Raw genomic sequence first — 18,796 nt, 5'->3', positions numbered from 1 at the left:
AGCCATTTGCTTTTTTATTTTTGAGTACAAGTTCAAACTGAAAGTTCAAACTTTGTGGAATGTCATCATTTATATAATTTGTGCACAAATCTTATTTCGACAAATTATTTTATTTATCAATGCAAGTTGAATTTGTTTTGCCTTTTTTACAGATATTATAAAGGATAATATAATGCGATGCAACCAGCAGAATTTCACAAGCTCAAAATTGTATTGACCTTTCTTTGAGTCAATATTTTTTTTCCTACTTGACATCTTTCTTACATCTTCTCACGTTCACAAACACAAACATTCACCACCCAGTTTTGCTAACATGCATTAAGAATCAATAGCCAAATATTTGCATCAGTTTGTGCACACACCTTTCATCCTTAATATTACTCTTCATTCCTTGTTTCCTCATTCTTTTGTGTGTCACAGCTCTCCCACATCGTCCTCACCCAACCAAAGTCCACTGATCTTAATAAAATGTGAATAATCTATTTTATTCTGTATTTTTCCTTCCTGCTATAAGAGAAGGTTTTATTGGCAGGACCCCTTGTGTGCCTGTCCACCTCCCACCTCCACACATACACATAAATGTGGACAGACACACTCATTTAGACTGTTGAGTGATGTGGCAGGGCAGGGTCTTCTCTGCAGGCCCCCATCCATCACACACACACACACACACACACACATGAATGAGCACAAACCCATTGGAGGCTGTCGTGATCTGTACTATGTCAGCCGCTTTATTAGTTTGCCTGTGTGTGTGTGTGTGTGTGTGTGTGTGTGTGTGTGTGTGTGTGCGTGCGTGCGTGCGTGCGTGCGTGCGTGCGTGCGTGCATGGGTGCGTGCATGTTAAGGGGCCTCCCAACTGGAAACAGACCCATTTCCAGAGAGGATACACACTCTAACACACACTTCTTTATTTCTTGTTCGTCGTCCTGCACCTTAATTTGTAACACCTCTAACAACCGGCTCCTCAGCCCGACTCACAGGCACTCAATCTGTCACTGTCACTGCTCTGTTTCCATGACTGTCCCTCTCATCAAGGTATAACAGAGTGTATGTGTGTGCGTGCGCATGTAATTCTTTCTCTGTCTACCATTTTCATATTGTCTACAACCATTGCAGCCTTATTTATGTGTGTACAGCTGGGAGAGGAAGGGAAGTTTAATTTGCACTCCTGCTCTTCTACCTAGAAAGCTTTCATGCCAGGCTGCCCCCTACCTCCTTCAAGAAGAATTGCACCCAATACTACATCTCCCTCTTTATATTCCCTCTCCCTCTGCTTTCCTTTCTCTACATTTTCACATATGCTTGATCGAGATAGATTAAAAGCAAGATCAATACTGAAAGGCAATCTGCCCCCTCTTCTGTTCTCTTCCTCCTTGAAACAACCTTTTTTCTTTTGTCTGCAACTTCCTCAGGATATGAGTAGGTGAACCAGAGGAGAGTCAGCCTTCTCTCTGCATGTTTGTAGTGCTTCTTTCCTGTTTTTCACTGGCCGAAAATCCTTTAATGCAGAGAAATCTATCAGCTAACTATTGTTTAAAATAATCTACTTCTCTTGTGCTTCTCTCTAAATCCAAAATATTTGGTGAACATTGTTTTCTGCATTGCAAAATGGCAAAGCAAATATCACAGATCACTACTAATCACAGATTACTTAGTCTGCTAAAGCATGTAACAAAAGCATGTAACATTTTAAAAACAAACCTTTGTCTATTTTCTGAAAAAATAATTAGACAAGTCAGAATGAAGCTTAGAAACAACAAACCTCACTTTGTTTTCCCCCACACATGTATACAAATGTATGCAAACTAGGGTGTGTTCACACATTGAAAAACCAGGGCCGTCCAACGAAGCACTATGATCACACTTCATAAAAATATTCCCTCAGAGACGCACAATAACCTCGCAGTTATGTCTCACATGCTGTAAGTCTGCTTCTATCTCCATCTCACATCAAAATCACAATCACCACTGCGCTCCGAGCTGTCATTTCCATTTTCTGCCCTCCGTCTCTCAGAAAATAATATGTACCTTGTCATCAACGTCTAACCGTACAAGCAACTTTCCTCCACTAATTCAGCCCAGTGCGCCACACACATCCGTCAGATATAACTGGCAGAGGAGAGGGCATGCCGAGACAGCCATTAAAGGTTCCTAGCTGTCAAAGGTTCCCCTTTGTGTTGTGAGGAGCGATATAAGTGTCGTGCTCTTATCAGAGCTTCCTGTGGAGTTTGCTCTGCATCCTGTCCACTTAGAGCCGCTTCTCTTTCAGTGAAGTCTCATTGTGTCTATGTGTGTGTGTGTGTGTGTGTGTGTGTGTGTGTGTGTGTGTGTGTGTGTGTGTGTGTGTGTGTGTGTGTTGGTAGGTGGGCGTGAGTGTGTGCTGTCAAGTGAGTCATATTTTTGATACTGTTTAATCAAGTCAAACTATAGGTCAAGTTCTGACATGGAAATATTTGAAGTGTTTTTCTGGGTGGTAGTAAATCACAGATATTGGAACTGGATGGAAACATAAGAGTGATAGTTTCCTTCTCTTCACTGACCTTAAAGGATAATTTTATTCAATTAAAACAATTTTGATCCGATTTTCATGTTTTGTCATTATTTGGTATCAGTTATAATAACATTGTACTCACTAGGACCTAGAAATCTGGCAAAACTACAGCAACAAAGTGGGACAAGGTGAGAAACACAAGCAGTCCACTGATTAGAAAGACGAAAAAACAAGCAAACAGTCTGGACACATTATCTAAACTATTTTATTTGGGGGTAAAACTGGAAGTGAACTTCTCTGAAATCTTGACAACAATCCCCTATGATGACACAATGTACACTCAGGCAGGTTTTGATCAAAGTTGAAGCAAGAAATCAATCTTGAATCTGTGACAAATGATTCAGTGGGTAACAACTTTACTTTTCTCATTTCTTTTTCTCGACCAGACAAGTTTGGCTAATCAAGCAGGTTGTTTAAAACTTGTTTTCAGCAGTGTTACCTCATTCTCAGATCACAGCGAGTAACTTGAACGATGTGTTATTTGATCAGAGTGATTGCCAAAGATACAAAAGTAGATTTTGTAATAAACTGACCTCACTTTAGTGGAAGAGCAGAAAATGAAGGAGATCAGTAAAGTGTCTCGGAGAGTTAAGATGGAACTCACTTACTTGCTTTCTGCCTGAACAAAGTGAGAATGAGGAGAATGAAAGGATAGATGAAGACTTTACGATTGTATCAACGTGGAGTCAGTGCAAGATGTTTCTGAAAATACAAATCCAGCATTCCTGATATCGTACAGTCACGGTTTTTGTTTTCTGTGAGCAGAAGGAGGAGAGAGAAGTTGAGGGGAAAACTCTGAGTAGTTTGCTTTTGGTTGCTTTGTTTTGTTGAAACCGTTTCACACGTGGAGCTGATGATTTCCAGCCAGGGTCCTCCACCTCCATGTGACATGTGGATGGAGGGAGGTGGAGGGGATGAAAAAGAAAAGGTAAAGGTAAATAAACAAACAATCAGCCGCAAGCTTGTTCTGGCTCTCCTTCTCTGTTGCCCCTCATTTGAAGCCTTATAAATCAGGCTTCCACCCCGAGACAGGGTGTTAGCAGGCCTCCCAGACAACACACACACACACACACACACACACACACACACATACACACACACACACACACACACACACACACACACGTACAAAAACCCACAACACACACAGGTCTGCTGCTCATTAAGTCCACGATCAGACCCTCGGGTGTGTGTATAAGAGAAGGACTAGGGGGGCAAAATGAGAGTGTATAAATACTGCCATGCCCAATATGTAGGCATGGCAGTATTCGTGTGTGTGTGTGTGTGTGTGTGTGTGTGTGTGTGTGTGTGTGTGTGTGTGTGTGTGTGTGTGTGTGCAAAAAACAAAAGAAAAATTGCCCCTCCTTCACTCCACCTGGATCTCAGCTTTTCTCCATGTGTTCATAAAACATGTACAATACCTGTTGCAGCTCTGCAGTAACCCCATGACAAGTGCACTCTGACTCTGCCGGCTGCAGGAAAGATATTGGGTGGAGGAGTAGGTGTGTGTGTGTGTGTGTGTGTGTGTGTGTGTGTGTGTGTGTGTGTGTTGAGGGGGTATGCCTGGTTAGTTTTCAGTGACTGTTTTCACACATAAAATAAAGGCCTGGACTCTATCAAGTTGAGGCTTTAAGCTGTAAACCGGGAGCAGAAGAGACAGTAGCTGGAGATGTGAGGAGTGAATACCAGAATCATGTTTCATTTATAAGCTCTTTCAGTGGACACTTTAACATTGTTTACTTCTGAATATATCGCTATGAATTATAGGAAACACATAGCAGGAACTGATTTGCATAAACAGTCACTTTTCCCACTCTCACAATCAGCAAATACATTTACATGAGCGGCAGTCAGAGTTTTTATTTCAGGCTTGTGAAACAAGGTTTTTAAACACATGTCAAGGTTTTGATCAATTATTTTTAACCATGGCGCTAACAGGCATTGTTATTCTAAAGAAGGCGCAGTTAGTAAGGAGGGTAAAGTCACACCTCGGCTCAAAAGTAGCACAACATTGCTGTTACCTCAAGCTGTTACCTCAACCCATGTGTACATGCGTTTGCCTAAAACAGTTGCCGTATTCGTACAGGCACGCACATGGCAGTTCTTCCACACCTCCATCCAGACCCTTCACATATTTACTCACCAAGCTTGGCACCTGCACCCCCACCCACAAAAATACACCTTCTGCACGCGCTGACTCAGACAACAAGAACATAGCCATTCACACTTTACGAGCTGGGGAAAAAAACATGAACATGACTTTAGAAACGCTGCCAGTTGGAGAAGTTCACGAACTTTGCACATCTAAAAATGTCAGACGGTTTGTTGGTTCTTCTCCATCGCACCTCTATTTCCTTCAGCAGACATTTGACTGTGATTAGGAGTGCAGAGAGTCAAGCTGGAGGTCAGCGCTGAACTCAGGCTGGGCTGATTGGTGGTGGTAATTAGAGGAGTTGCTCTGTCTCAGGCCAGCTCTCCCCGGAGGATTCACGCTGGCTCAGATTCATGTGCAGCACTGGGGCGAAATCGGAGCTTCAACCCCGGCTTGGAGGAGAGAGGGCGAGCCTGGTGGTTTCAGCCGCCCCCAGATTCCCCAGAACCACCAAACTCCACCACACACGCAAATGCACTCAAAGCAGCCAAGAGTACAGGGCAACATTTCCTGGCACTCTGTTTTATAAATACAATAATATTTGTCTCGTATAAAATTTGTTCCTCTGGTGGTTTTTGAGACTTCTTTATATTTCTCGTTCTCTCTCTTTCAAAATATGTCTAATTTACAATTTAGTTTATAATTTAAAAAAAACATTATACTTCTCCAAAAAAACATAAAGCATTGTTCCTTCCTCCTGGTTTTCCCTAAACTTTTCACTTCACAATAAGCCCCTCTTCTCTTCTTCTGCTCCTCCTCTTCCTCCTTCACCACTACCTCCATCCTCCTTCATTCTCTGTGAAAGCGGGTAACACGAAACCCGCTCTTGGAGTCTCCAGGGGCTGTAGGGGTTACAAAGGGTGATCAATATGTGCCAGAGAAACTCTTTAGACAAGTGAAAGAAGCCACAGTTTGTCTACTCCCTCCTCCTTTCCCTCTTCTCTCGTCTTGTTGTCAGGATTGACAAGGTTAGGTGGCCCTAACACCCACTGACATGTTGGCTCTGTGTGTCTTAAAGTTAACTGACATCAAACTTCTGGCACAGCCGTCCTCGCCCCCTATAAGAACTGAACATTTTTAACTGCTCAGAGTTTCCTTGGAAAACGTATTGATTTTAAAGTCAACAAAAGCTTGTTGTTTTTTTAATAAGCAAATGTTTTGTCTCTTTTAAAAAAAATATCTAACCTGTTGCTCTCTGACAGGTGGTGGACGACATGGGCAACGTCAAGTTTGTGCTGGACACAGGCCCGGATACCACCAGCAACAGCTGGCTCAAATACGTGCGCTCTGCCCTGTCATTTGAGGAGCAGAACCTCGCCGCCTGTCACCTCACAGGAGACCAGGTGAGTGACATCACAACATCGTCCTGGTTAAATCTGTAGCCCACATATCAAAAAATAACACAGTGTTTGTCAGACCAGGGGGAGCGGCGGTTATTGCTTCCCATCCACTCAGACACTGGGTTGACCTGTGTGAATGGGTGTGTGCAATTGTGTGTGTGTGTGTGTGTGTGTGTTTACCATTGTGCTAGGAAAATGTGTGCACTGGTAATGACCAAGGAATGGCTCTATTGTGCGTCTGTGGCTGGGCCAGTTGCCAGTGCTGTTAAGAAATGACCCATGTAAAGAGGCTGAAGAATAGTGTGACACTCCTGAGTCTCATAATAACCATTATGCAAGTCACAGTCTTCTTCTGTGGTGGCGGCAGTTTCTTTCCCTGTTTGCTTCCTATGCTCCATTTTTTTACACAAACCTGGGCAATCATTGGATACTTTTGGAAAGATGCCCAGCCATTGCCCATAAACCCCCGACTGTTTAACTAGGCCCTAACCTCAACCCCATGCAACGTGTGTACCACAACCACTGCAATATATTAACATATTTCTGTTTCTGTCCATATCATGCAGAGACTCTTATTTCTGTTTTGCTTTGCTGACTCTTGTTCGAGTTTCTGCAAATGAAGCACTGGTGGTGTTGCTCTGCTATTATTTGACACACATGGAAGTTTCAGATCAATGTGGGTTATTATAATTACTGATAATCATGTATTAGGATGGAAACATGCAAAATTGAAGGCAAACAATGCAAAGAAGAGGTATGGATGAAAACTTATGAGATGAAATAAAAACAGTATTTAAGTTCAGATGTGATATCACAGTAGCCAAATGTATCCATATGACACGGCTGTGTGTTTCCACATTCCTGTCACTCTACTCTCATTTGTTTCCTAATCCCTGCCTACATGCTTCGTTCCCCTTCCTGTCTCAGTCTCGAGCCGCCTGTTCCTTGCTGACTTTGTCTCCTTTCTCTGTCCTCGTGTCTTGATCTGCCACCTGTCACTCTGTCACACCAAGAGGACAGGCTAGCGTGTCCATTTAAGCTTCAGACATTAAGTCGGACCGATAGAGAGAAAAGGGGGCTGCCTCGCACCGAGTACGAGAGGGAGCACACAGGGGCCTCTGAGATTGACAAGCACCAATTGGCTGGCAACACCAACCTGCCTAATCCTTTTAAGATTTTCACATCAGTGCCCCCTGCCACTGCCACACAATGTCAACGAAAGAATCATTGCACCAGAGAAAATTGTGGAGAATTATTGGACCAAGAAAAGGCCACGTGCACGATTGCTTTTTGATGGGTTTTTGTGGTTGTTTATAGTTTGCAAACGGCTTTGCTTTTGTTTGCCTGACCAGTTGCTTGGTGTAGTGGCTCACAGGTACGACCCTATCATTTATTTACACCACACAAACAAACAAACACACACACACACACACACACACACACACACACACACACACACACACACGCACATGCATATACACAGCCACTGAGTGCTAAAATGTATAATTTAACAGACCATTCAGTGATTTTTCTTTTCCTTTTTTTTTTTGTATCAGCATGCACAATGCATGAGTTTATGGAGAAAAAAATTGCACACCAGGCGAATTCAAATGCAGGCAGTAACCTTTTAAAAAGCAAGTGGAGAATTTATTTGTTTTTTTGTCATTAATGATGTAAGATGAACAAATGTGTGCATGATCATACATAATTTAAATATTTATGGTCATCCATTAATTTGGCATATTTCATACATCATTTACATTAGGTGCTCTGGACACAGAAGGGCTGGAGGTTTTGGAGTTTTTCCAACAAGACTTGTGTGTGTGTGTGTGTGTGTGTGTGTGTGTGTGTGTGTGTGTGTGTGTGTGTGTGTGTGTGTGTGTGTGTGTGTGTGTGTGTCCCAATGAAATAGTTCCCATTCATTGAGTATGCCAAACAATTGCCCAAAACACTGATGTGAAAGCGAGACCATTCAGTGGATCTAAGGCCAAGTTGCATCTTATGATTGAAAGGGCTGACAGAGTGCAGTGCAGAGTGTGTGTGTGTGTGTGTGTGTGTGTGTGTGTGTGTGTGTGTGTGTGTGTGTGTGTGTGTGTGTGTTGTGTGGGCAGGCAGTTGATGGGGTTTAAAGAGAAGATGAACCTTGTCCACCTTCTTGTCAACCCTTCATCTTTTGTGTTTTGGAGTGGAGCTCTTTCCAACGCCGTTTGATCTGCCCTTCTACCCCCGGATGGATCCATCAATTCATAGAGGCTGGTGTGTGTGTGTGTGTGTGTGTGTGTGTGTGTGTGTGTGTGTGTGTGTGTTGTGTGTGTGTGTGTGTGTGTGTGTCTGTCTGTGCATGTGTGTTGGCTATGAGGCCACAGTAGGGGATTATTGCGGGCCCTACGGCTGGCATTGATTGATGAGTCATCTGTCTTTTGAACAGTGGACAGAGATGGGAATAGGTCAAAACAGGTCCAAGTGTGCAGGCCTTACTGTAGAGTCCACACACACACACACACACACACACACACACACATACACAATTCATAAAGATTCAAAATGCTGCAGACACAAATATTAATTAGGAATGTAATTAAAATGTCTTTAATTATTAACTGGATGTATTCATTAAAAATAAGAAATATAATTTGTGCTGATAATGTTCTAATCTATAATCTTGTCATAAAACGAGGAAGATGTGTCATTAATATCGTAAATTAAGCTGTTTTATAGATTTTAAATAAATATATTCCGAGATATATTACACATAAAAATGTTGGAGGTATTTAAATAGGATATTGCGACGTTATTCGTCGTATTTTTCCTCCACTTTCCATATTGTTCTGTCACATTTTGAACAGGTTTTCTTTGTTTTTTTCGGTACAAATAGGCTACGAATAAAAGGACGGAAATAAATGAAACAATGGTTGTATTAATTGTTTGCTTTTTAAAATATCTGGTTTATGATGAATATGAAAATATACCTTCGTATTGTTGTTAAACCTATTAAAATGTGATCTTAAAGCCTACACCTTTAAATTATTTTGATCCAATTTAATCTAAACGACCTTCGATTTAAAAAAAAATATTTATATATGTATGTCATTGTCAGTGCAGATATTACACCAAATAGTGAACGAAATAATCCTTCCAGTAGTAAACTTAAATAACATTTAAAAGACCTGTGCGTTAGTTTTCTATATGTTTGTGTGTGTGTGTCCGCGAGAGTGTGTGTGTTGTGATTGAGGGACTGATAGAGCGAGTGCAAGTCTGTCAGGCTGCTTTATCCATTATTTACATCAATAATAGATTTATCAAGCGGCCAAAGCGGCGGCTGGGATCGGAGATGCGGGGAGGGGTCTGCGCCACAGATCCCTCAATCCTTTTGGCTGGAGATAAGACGAGGAGGAGTGGCCGACGGGTAACCGAGAGAGCACCAAGGGGCAATAGGGAATCACTAATGAGAGAGAGAGAGAGCGAGAGAGAGAGTCAGAAAGAGAGAGAGAAAGACTCATCATCATCATCAAGGACGCGTTTACTGACTAGATTAGAGAGTAGCCCAGCAGAGGAGCGTCGGGCTTCATCCAGCCGGAGGGACTGATCACCGACCATCCGCAGCGCTCTCGGCCGCCCCGCGACCCCTTCTCCCCGGCCACGTACGCTCCAGCGCCCCGCTCCCTGTCCGGTAGACCTACTATGGGTTGTGTCGCCAACTCCACCGGGACTGAAGTGCTACTGCAGCTGGAGGCTCTCCGCAGCGCCGCGCAACTTTCTCAACTCCTCCGTCTCACGGAGAAAAGAAAGGTCAGGTCGAAAACGTGTAGAGTTGTAAATACGTTGCATCATAATAGTAATAATAATAACAGTATTAATTACAATAATACGAAAAAATACGTCGTGTTTTCATTGATTTTAGGCCTTTGCTCCTCGTCTCTTCTCTCATCTTAAAAGCACTAAGTCTTGGAAGTTAGTCCGCCAGCCTTTCTGTGTGTTTGTGTGTATGAGTGTGTGTGGAGAAGAGTGCTCTGCCCTCCTTGTTGTGGTGCCACTGTTGAGTTGGTGCTGAGCGCCCCCATGTGTCCAGTACTCGTTGTGAAGGGGTTATTTACGCTGTGGCTTATTGGGATGCATGAAGCTCTAATGTTTTTAATGTAAAATGATTTATATTGTTCCCCAGTGTGATTAATTTTCTTTACATAACATGTGCATCTATTAGATTATTTTGGTTGACAGATGTTGAGCAGACACTGGACGTGGCCTTGGCTCTTGGCCTTCGAATTTTGCCAATAATTATAATATCTTCTTTGGCTTGTAGAAAAAAAAAACTAAACACCCCCCCCCCCCCCCGCCCCCCCCCCCCCAAAAAAAAAAAAAAAACATAAAAAAAAAAAATCTTAATTGTTCAGCCATAATTGTTAATGTGCGAAGTTAAACTTGGCTACCGCAGTGAAATTAGTTGATGTGTGAAGGTGGGCTGAAAACCAGACATTTCCCGTTTTGCAGACTAAATACAAAACGCACGAGAGCAGCAGCTGTTTGTTTATTTTGGTTTCACTTGCCGCTTTTCTTTCAGAGCGGCTATTGTGGTCTGAGTATCTGCATTACATTTTTTTTTTAAATGTTATTGTTTGTTTGCGCAGATCTGTTTTTGTTGCATTTTAAGAGATTTGTAAGGGGGACATAATTTGTTATAGCTATTCGTTTTGTTCATTTCATAAAGTTTGAGTCAGCCTAAATGTGTGATAACACAAATAGGCTTATTGTGTTGTGAAATACAGTTAAATAACCGGCGTTGGCCAGGTTTTTAATTCATTTAAATGCATTGTAAAATATTGTGAACATTTCTGGACAAATACGTTTCCACAACTCTACATTATCATGAACAAAAAAAAAATATATATTTTTTACAAAAATTGTGTTCTTGTTTTTTTTTTTTTTTTTTTTTTTTTTTTTTTAAGATAACAAAAATAATAACATGCACATTTTATCAATTGTAACATGGACCCTTCCTTTAATAAATATATGGGGGTCCAGATTTATAAATTCCATCCTGACCTTAAGTTAAAGTCTCCCTCTTTCGTTCTCTCTCTCTTCAGATTTATTATAAAGCTGTCCGGGACATTGAAGCAGGGGAGGAGCTTTTAGTGTACATGAAGGACGGTATTTTCCCCGAGGGATCCATGGCACCCAACCTACAAGGTAAGATTAATGCGCGTCATTAGCTTACATTTTAAACAAACTCCAACCTGCATCCTGTGCTGCTTTCACGACCAACACACTCCATAACTGTGGAGAAAAAAAAAAAAAAGACACCATCTCTCCTTCCAACATTTTTTTCCCTCTCCTCAAGAAATGTGAATTATTCGATCCATAAATATCCAGGATGGAATTAAATCCCGCATTAAAGCATATGGTTGAAGGCCTGTCATTTAGAATAGGCATGCCAATAACGAAAGAATACTTGTAGGAGTCTGGTCTGAATTTTGCGCTTTTCAATGCCTCTTTGCCTAAAATACGGCATTAATGGCGTCATTTGGCACTTGTCATATTACATCCTATGCGAGTAGAAATTTTCTGTTCGCGGAAAGCCAAGATCAAACAGGGATTATTCGGTAGCCATGCATATCATTAAGAACACGTTATGGCAGCAAAGAAAAGAAATCGTTCTCATGCATAGAAGAAGAGAAGATAAAGCTTCTGTTTTAGACGAGTTTAATTCGTCGGGCATATTAATTAAAATGTCGACAGGTTCGTCCACATCGGATCCTCCGAATTGTTTACACCTGTTTCTTTTTATAGACAAAATAGCCTACCGGAAATCATCAATAATGACAGAAATAAATGACAGAAAAATCAGACAGACAACAGATATCATGGAAATAAAAATAAAAAAAGGAATTTATGTCTGCTTTTCAAGTCATATTTGAATTAGTGCAGTTCCATCAGGAGGCATTTTTAAGACAGTTATTTATAAAAATAAAAAAGGGGTTTTAATCCACTTCAAACATGAATAAAGAACCTCTGAACTAAAAATTCCTAAAAGTTTCCATTTGCAGCAGTTTTTCAGGCGGTCAGATGGACCATTTAATGACTTCTACTCCTTCTACTCCCAAGAGACATTTTATTCATGGTGTTCAGCCAAATGTCATAAAATAATTAACATTTAAAAATTTGATGGTGTATTGATGTTTACTAATTTGGTCAGACTTCTCTTGATGCAACCAATGTAGATTTTGCCGTGAGTTTAGTAATTGAAGGTTCTTTAGAAAAAGAAAAAAAAAGAATGAAGACAAACAAAAACAATGTGTCAATCAAACCTATTTAAATTATTATTGGTGTCACTAACAAAACAGAAAAGGCTCGTCTGCTTGTAAATTTTAAATATTTAAATTATTGGAAAGTCTATTGAATCCTGTACCACTGATGTTGAGAAGATGTTCACTGATGTTCACTAGCTATTTAATTTATTCTAATATCTATCTATTGCTTGCAAATTTTAAATATTTAAATTATTGGAAAGTCTATTGAATCCTGTACCACTGATGTTGAGAAGATGTTCACTGATGTTCACTAGCTATTTAATTTATTCTAATATCTATCTATCGATTGATCGATCGATCCCTGTGTATTTTACTTTGATCTTTGCTTTAGATCATGTGTGTTACTTGCCCTGCTACACACCTTACTGTACAATCATCTGCAAATTGACTCACATTTCAAAGTGCGTCACATTTTGAGGTGCTCTCGCCCACCCTTCTCCTCTCTGAGCGGGTAACCTGATTCACTGTACTCACAACCTTTCAACCGTGCCTCCACACGTCAGACTGAATATGTCCAATATTTTTATCTCATAATCTAACTTGGACAGCTGTTCACTGTAGCTCTGGTCTTTTATTTCAAACTTCACTTGAGCGGAAAAGGGGCCGTAGTTCCGCTGCATTTCTCTAAACATCTTGGACTTATTGTGGTGAAGTGCTGTTGTCAGGTAACATTGTTTTGTTGTGTTTCCAGTCTTTCTGGAACCACGGATGAAGAAAAAAAAATGGGACTTGTCATTGATTATAAAATAGTTGGAGGGAGAACAAAATGTTCATGAGATGTTCTGCAGCTTACCAGCCTCCCTGCACGATGCACAGTTCAAGCAACAGATCTCCATGCCAAAGGAACAGGAGGAAACAGGAGCTCAAAGCAAGCTCTATTATTGAAACGAAGCAGATTGGCACGTTGTAGGAGTGCGTCAAAGGATGGAGCAGACTTCTAAATGATTTGTTCAATTCATCTGTTTCTGTATGACACACAGCAAAACGGAAGCAGACAGACAGAAAATTCAACCTGCCAAAATGTGTGTCAGAGAAGAAGTATTTGGCCTTGTGTGTTTGTGTGAGAGGAGGATGAAACGGAGTAAAAAAAAAAAAAGCATTAAAGTTGGTCTACTGTTTAAGGATGCTTATTTGTGAGCAAGAGACCAAAAAATATAAAGCTAGGAGGACAAAGGGAGACAAAGTCCACCTACTGTGGGTATGATAGTGCCCGTTTTGTGCTCTTGTCTCCGTGCCTTTGAGTGTGTGAGAGAGACAAAGGTCGCAGGGCTGAGCGGGAGCTTGGCAGCGCAGCCCTGCTCTCTGTGTCTGGCTTATCGGAGAAGGAATTTGAAGTAGAGGACTTGAGGAGTCCCCCGAGACCTCACCCATGCTCCCAGATTAGCTGCTAAACTGCACATAATTGTGCCTCCCTTCGTCTCCCAGAGAGCTATTAGCCTCCACTTTATAACCCCACACCCTACCCCCACCCCCTCACCCCAACCTACCAGCCCAGACCAGACTAACTGAAAAAACACAGGCACGCCGATACGCACACGCAAGCACCGTTGTTTATGTGCATCCTCACATCCCTGCACCTGAGTGTCCTTTCAGACCTCTCCTTTCATTTCTCAACACTCACGCTACTGCTACTAGAAGGATTTCCAAGTACTTTTAACATGCACAGACACTTTTCCATCTATTAAATTCAGCAAAATTTTATTGTAGTTGTATATGAACCACGTCTTTTTCTTTCATAAACATTTCCCACTCTTAAAGGTGGCAGACAAAAATGATCTGAGTGTTGAGTTGAGTTGAGCTTGAGAGCAATTCATAAACACCTCTCTCACAATAGAATACCCACTCTCAATGAAATACATGCACACACTGGTGTCAAAGTGAGCTAGTTAGTATAGTGTTTGAGCTCAGTGTAATGGTCCATTGACCAGAAGGTCATTTATCCCTCTCCCCAAAGTTAGACACATTGATGTTGCTACACTAATGCCCTTTTAATGTGTCCAAGAAGTTCCAGCTGGATAAACGGTCACATGCAGTAGAAAACAGGTGAGCCATGCACTGTAAGTCATTTTGGATAAACTCATTTAGTGCAGCTTGAATTGATGGATGGGTGTGCATGGCGTGTTGGGACACCTGGGGGGGGGGGGGGGGGGGGGGGCGGGGGGGGACTCAGGCGTTGGCTGCTTGGGTCATGGCAAAAAGGGTATGGCAGGTTGGCGCAGAAATCACCATGGGGTTGGCGCCACTGTGCCCCTGCTTACTTCTGTTCCTTGTGGCTCATTTTGGAAAATGTTCACAGAAGCACAAGCACACACGTACACTCACACACATTTATGCATGTGCACAAAGGCACTCCACTGGGCTTTCCCCTGATCTGTTGAACTTGGCGTCTGACTCAGGAACTTGCTATTGAAAAAGCTGGTGCGAGTTTTATGCATTTGACCTTGGTGGTGAGAAGTATTGTAAAGGTTATCAACATGGAAGGGGAAGACCAGCCCCTATTGTTTCCCCTGTGTGCTATTACACCTCCCGTCTCAAGCAAACACTTGCTTTAACAAGTAATTAACCGTGCTAATGAAGGCTACATTTCACTCCTAATTGATTTCCATTTTATGTGGATGTCAATTGCAGGATTGTTGCTTTTCCCATTTGTGAAACCAGTCTTTGAAGCTTTAACTTAAACACAAAGGGGAATAGATTCTTTCTTGTTGGATACATGGTGCAGAATCTGTGGGAATCTACAGGCGTTAGTCAATACTAGGATGCAAATCAGCAATTATTTTCAGCTTTGTGCAACGCTAAGTTTGTCCTGACTGATCAAATTTACTACATTTTGTTTGCACACATTAAAAGCCAGTACACAATAAATGCCATTCTTTAAAACTGAACTGTAAGACATCTTAGTTTCTGCTTAAAATGTAGGCAAGCTTACTGCATTAAAAATCTTCTCTTCCTACAGCAGAAATATTGTTTTTTGTGATGACAAAGTTGGAGAATGTTGCTCCAAGTTTTGACATTTCCTCTTCATTTTTATGCTGGCTTTGTTGTTCTATTTAATTTGATAAATAATGTATATTTCCTTTAAAAGGCAAAAGGCTGCTCTTTTATTTAAAATGTTGCAATGCAATCTATAAGAGACTTTTAAAGGAATGATGAAACCAGAAATAGTTTTGTCAACAGGGAAAACAAAATATTTTTTTGCACTTCGACACACTTACTTTCCTAATATTAAACTATAGCATGTAAATATTTGTGTGTGCAGACGAGCAGATGTACCGCTGTGAAGACTGCGATGAGCTGTTCTCCTCAACACTGGAGCTGCGGCGGCATCAGAAGTATTCGTGCTCCAGTGCCGGCTCCATCTTTGACACGTTGAGAGAGGACTTCAAACAGGAACGTGAGGACAGCGATGAGCCCGTCCACGAGTGTAAAGACTGTGAGAAGATCTTCCCAAATGAGTACAGGTACACAAACACTTTAAACAACTTCTGCCACACTTCAGTACTCATAAAGATCTACACATTCATCACACACAGTCCACTCATCGAGTGTGTTCCAAATGTGACTTGTATGATTTGTTCAACTCACTGATGAGTTTGCGTTTTCCTTATAAAGTCTGGGCCAGCATATGATAGTCCACACAGAAGAGAGGGAGTACAAGTGTGACCAGTGCCCCAAAGCCTTCAACTGGAAGTCCAACCTCATCCGTCACCAGATGTCACATGACAGTGGCAAACGCTTTGAGTGTGAAAACTGTGATAAGGTACAGCATACCCGGCACGTAAGTTGTGCACAGAACACACAGGCTTTACCTGTTTTATTTTAGTGGCTTCATTCATAATAGACTGCACATTAATTTAGTAGTTCTCTTTAACGCTTAAAAAACTGCACACGTTAAATAAATAAAGCGATGAGAACTCATATATTTACAATAATGAAGATGGCAAAATACAAAAAGGGGAACATATATATTTATATTTTCCAGTGTAAATTATGGCATACATTGTATTTTCATGCGCTTATTTTATATTTCAGGTGTTCACAGATCCTAGCAACCTTCAGCGCCACATCCGCTCCCAGCACGTGGGGGCACGCGCTCACACATGTCCTGAATGTGGCAAGACCTTTGCCACCTCGTCAGGCCTCAAGCAGCATAAGCACATCCACAGCAGTGTCAAACCCTTTATCTGTAAGTAAGGGCTTTGAAAGTTAATGATCGCCTTCTTCATCGTAGCCAATTTATATCATACCTTTTCTTTCCTACCTCTCAATGCCTATGTACACCAAGTTGTTTACATTTTCTGGTAAATGGATCATATTTGTATGGCTAGAAATTTGATTATATACTATAAATAATAAATGTGAACTAAGCTATTTTTTGTCAAACTTAAAATATCATGACTCGTTTAAATTCGTTTGCTAATGGGGTGCTTCTCAATAATTAATAAAATGCTAAGATAAGCAGTTCATATGATGATTAATAATTTATTTGGGATCAAAGACTTATACATATGTACATTTGCAGAATGATTTTTGTCCATAGAAAGCACCTTTTCTTAAAACTAATTCAATAGCAAGGTCCCTTTTTATGTTTGTGTTGCTTTTGATTTGGTATTCAGAGTTGGAGACAGTGTTAAAATGGGTTTAACCAGGCCCTGATGGGCTGCATCTTTTTGCTCCCCCAGGCGAGGTGTGCCACAAATCCTACACCCAGTTCTCCAACCTCTGCCGCCACAAGCGTATGCATGCTGACTGCCGCACCCAGATCAAGTGTAAGGACTGTGGGCAGTTGTTCAGCACTACCTCCTCCCTCAACAAGCACCGTCGCTTCTGTGAGGGCAAAAACCATTATGGTTCTCCAGCAGGGATGTTCAACCCTGGCATCCCCATGAGCTCCAGCCCCATCATGGCTAAGGCCAAGTCCCTACATCCCCACCTTCAAGGTCTAAACCACTCAGGTTTAGGCTTCACTGACTACTTCCCCTCCCGACCTCACCCTCATGCTGGCTTGCCCTTCTCCCCAGGGCCCCATGGTTTCCCATCCCTCCCTCATGGTTTCCCAGGTATCTTCCCCCCATCACTGTATCCGCGACCACCTCTATTACCGGCCAGTCCGTTGATAAAGAGTCCGCTGAGCGGCAGCAGTCAGGAGGTGAAGCTACCTCGGAGTCCCCTAGATGCCCCTCCATTGTCCCTGGTTAGCTCCACCAACAGCAATGGATTCAACAGTTTGAGTCAGCTGGAAGACAAAGAAAAAGAGAACAAACTGGATTTGTCTTCTAGTGGTGAAGCCAAGCCAAAATCCAAGATGGCAGACATGTCTGACGGTAGCGACCTTGAAGACGTTAATACCACGAGTGGGACTGATTTGGACACCACCACTGGTACGGCTTCAGGTGATGGCTCTGACCTGGAGAGCGAAGGAGAGAGTGAACGTGAGCGAAGTGGTAAAAGAAGGAAGCCGTCTGGCACTGCATCGAGTCAGGAAGCCCACCAGTTAGAGGACACGAACAGTGCATTGATATCAGCCATGTCTAGTTCAGGGAACTTCTCGATTGATCGTCCATTTCTCGCTTCTGCATCATCCCAGCACTCCTTCTTCCCTCCACCTGATGAGCAAGCCCTCCCTCCCACCACCACAAATGCCAATGCAGTCACCACTGATTCCATCAAAGCCATTGCTTCTATTGCTGAGAAATATTTTGGTCCAGGTTTGATCGGACTTCATCAGGAGAAGAAGATGGGCCCACTGCCCTACCATTCCATGTTTCCTTTCCAGTTCCTGCCCAACTTCCACAACTCCCTCTATCCCTTCAGCGCTGATCGAGGCGCTCTCAATCCTAGCATGTTCTTTAAGCCAGAGCCCAAGTCACCTCGCGAGCAGCTGCATAAGATGGTTTCTAGTTCCCCAGCGGCTCCTGCTCCGACTGCGGAGTCACCATTTGATCTTACCACAAAACCCAAGGAGGCCAAGCTACCTCCTCCAACCCCAACAAACCCCTCAAACCCCAATAGTAGCACTGGGAGCGGTAGCAGACCTTTAGCAATATCTAGCAGTGAAGAACAGCCATTGGACCTCAGCATTGGCAGCCGGAGCCGGAGTCATAATGGTGTGCCAGCTGAGCCACAGAATCGAAAGAACCACATCTATGGAGTTGGAAAGGGGGTCTCCATCAAGGACGACACCCTACCTGGTTTTCCACACCTCCATTCCCAGTCGTTACACCAATCCTCCATCAACCAGCACCAGCAGCCCCAGGCACAGCCACACCAGCCACCACCCCTGCACTACGCCAAGCCCTCAGCATTCTTCATGGACCCTATATACAGGTATTTCAGCCCCGATTACACCAGAAACGGCCACTTTCACATAACCAATATCAAGGCTTTTAAGTAGGTACCTGCATGAAGAGGGTATAGATTGATGTTAAGTGTGAGGCTGGAGATT

At 42.3% G+C, this 18,796-nt stretch overlaps 1 protein-coding gene across 6 annotated transcripts in view; it reads left to right on the top strand.

The window, feature by feature from the left end:
• prdm16 (PR domain containing 16) overlaps window positions 1-18,796 on the top strand; it is a 179,804-nt gene that overhangs the window by 147,782 nt on the left and 13,226 nt on the right. For 3 of the 6 annotated variants that reach the window (XM_069140955.1, XM_069140951.1, XM_069140950.1), the window contains exons 4-9: window positions 5,909-6,049; window positions 11,128-11,230; window positions 15,611-15,812; window positions 15,964-16,129; window positions 16,384-16,537; window positions 17,001-18,678. In XM_069140955.1, the coding sequence (XP_068997056.1) occupies window positions 5,909-6,049; window positions 11,128-11,230; window positions 15,611-15,812; window positions 15,964-16,129; window positions 16,384-16,537; window positions 17,001-18,678 (2,444 nt within the window). The remainder of the gene's footprint in view (window positions 1-5,908; window positions 6,050-11,127; window positions 11,231-15,610; window positions 15,813-15,963; window positions 16,130-16,383; window positions 16,538-17,000; window positions 18,679-18,796) is intronic. The other 3 variants (XM_069140954.1, XM_069140952.1, XM_069140953.1) reach the window with 3 other exon arrangements.

Source organism: Embiotoca jacksoni, unplaced genomic scaffold, assembly GCF_022577435.1.
Source record: "Embiotoca jacksoni isolate LCO1_2020_lvr unplaced genomic scaffold, fEmbJac1.0.p SCAF_9, whole genome shotgun sequence".
Classification (NCBI taxonomy): domain Eukaryota; kingdom Metazoa; phylum Chordata; class Actinopteri; family Embiotocidae; genus Embiotoca; species Embiotoca jacksoni.
Note: the sequence above shows the minus strand (reverse complement) of the source record. Positions and strands in the feature narration are given on the sequence as shown.